We start from the raw sequence: 2,052 nt of genomic DNA, 5'->3' as shown, positions 1-2,052 counted from the left end.
ATTTTAATCACATATTCTTATGCACAGGTAAGAAGGAAAATCTAAGCTAAATTAAGGGGTAGGATCTCTTTGTAGCGTTGCATTCAGAGTTCAGCCCTTCTGAACCACGTTCTTTTTTTTTTTGAGACAGAGTCTCACTGTGTTGCCCCGGCTAGAGTGCCGTGGCATCAGCCTAGCTCACAGCAACCTCAAACTCCTGGGCTCAAGCAATCCTACTGCCTCAGCCTCCCAAGTAGCTAGGCACACCATGCCCGGCTAATTTTTTCTATATATTTTTAGTTGTACAGCTAATTTCTTTCTATTTTTAGTAGAGACGGGATCTCACTCTTGCTCAGGCTGGTCTTGAACTCCTGACCTTGAGCGATGATCCTCCCGCCTGGGTCTCCCAGAGTGCTAGGATTACAGGCATGAGCCATCGCGTCCGGCCCTGAACCACGTTTTGACCTGGCTGTCAGTACGCATGTCTTATTCCAAGGGTCGTCTTCTGCACCGTCCGGAGGGGCAGTGTTGAAAGAGGGCCCTGATGGCCAGTACCCCTTCTGCAGGTGCTAGAGGTCTCCTTTACCAGCAAGCCTTGACAGCCAGCCTTTTTACTCCTTGACTGATCATTAAATGGCTTGTTTGATGGGGTGGCAGTGTCCAGCTGTGACAAGCAAGTGTTCTCGAGCCCAGACAGAGGTACAGGTGTCAGTCCTGTTGCCAGGCAGGCCAGGACTGTGTGACACTGTTGATCACAAGATGCAAGCATTTCAAAGATGCTAAACATCTTATGTGATAATTTGTAACCTGCTTTCCTCCACTTCACAGTAGTGAAGGCACCATCTTGGTGCCTTTGCCGACTTTGTCTCCGCGTTTGATGGTAAGATCTGCGATACCGGGAACCTTGTCTTTTTACTTTAATTGACTGTTGTGTTCTGAACGCCCAGAATTAGCCTGGCACATAGGACTGCTTAGTATTTGTTGAATGAATGAATGAATATTCCCAGCATCTAGCCAAGTGCCTGGCACAGTGGACCTTTATTATTGAATTAGTGGCATCAAAAGGGCAGAATAGCAAGAGGAATTTGGTTAATGATGAGCAGTTTCTAACCCTAGTGAGTCTTCTAGTCTAATGTGTATGTGGCTCATGTAGTGATACCTGTTTTATTAAATCTTGGTTGTTGGGGCTCGTTTCAGGTTGCAAAGGAGTTTGGCTTCCAAAATAATGGCTTTTCAGTTTACATCAATAGAAACAAGACTGGAGAGATAACAGCATCGTCCAACAAATCCCTCAACTTGCTGAAAGTCAAGTAAGTGTCCCACGGGGAGGAAGTGGGGGGTGGGGGTGATGGCCCCCTGATTTCCCCGAGGTCACTCAGTTTTCTCTGTTTCCTCCTCACGCCCCTCTGATGATAGTCTCATTAACTGACCAAAATACGGGGATCGTATTGCCTGCCAGGCGTTCGGCGCTTGATACTGCATCTGCAGTGACTGTTTAGCAGATTTGATTGACTGCAGCATTCTGGAGTGTGCCGCTGAGGAGGAAGAGTTACAGTCCTATGTCCGTGTGGGTGCTGGGGTGAGCTGCACGCTCAGCTGGTCGTCTGGAGCGAAAGACCCTGAATGCGGCTCTGTGTGAGGAAATCACGTCAGCCCTGCTTGCTTAGGTCGGAGGGGCCAGCAGTGCGGTGGCCCACTGTCCACTCCTTGGCATTGATCAGTCATGCTGGCTGCGCCTCTGGGATGTGGAGACCTCTGACCGTAGCTACTGCTGATTGTGGGTTGTTACTGGGACGCAATCACATCGAGTCGTCGATGGCCGCGCTCACGCTGCCAGGGCAGAGGGGAGTATTGTGACAGACCGTGTGCCTGCCAAGCTGGAGATATTTACTCTTTGGCCCTTCACAGAACACATTTGCTGACTCCTGTGTAAACCGTCAGGCACCTGCTTACCTACCCGTGAGCAGAGCCCTTAACATCGGTTCAGTCTTCGGGGTGGGTGGTCAGCTCTCCCCTCAGGGCTGCCAGCAGCACAGGCTGGGGGCCCCTGGCTGAGGGCTGGGGTGGCCCTGC

The 2,052-nt window shown here is 50.5% G+C and overlaps 1 protein-coding gene across 1 annotated transcript in view; it reads left to right on the top strand.

Moving 5' to 3' along the window:
- LOC105819989 (nuclear protein localization protein 4 homolog) overlaps window positions 1-1,293 on the top strand; it is an 18,038-nt gene extending 16,745 nt beyond the window's left edge. Inside the window, exon 4 of the mRNA XM_012656354.1 lies at window positions 1,177-1,293. Within this exon, the coding sequence (XP_012511808.1) occupies window positions 1,177-1,293 (117 nt within the window). The remainder of the gene's footprint in view (window positions 1-1,176) is intronic.
- The last annotated feature ends 759 nt before the right edge of the window (window positions 1,294-2,052 follow it).

Source organism: Propithecus coquereli, unplaced genomic scaffold, assembly GCF_000956105.1.
Source record: "Propithecus coquereli isolate 6110/MARCELLA unplaced genomic scaffold, Pcoq_1.0 Scaffold501, whole genome shotgun sequence".
NCBI lineage: Eukaryota > Metazoa > Chordata > Mammalia > Primates > Indriidae > Propithecus > Propithecus coquereli.
The sequence above is the reverse complement of the archived record's forward strand: the minus strand, read 5'-3'. Positions and strand labels throughout refer to the sequence as shown.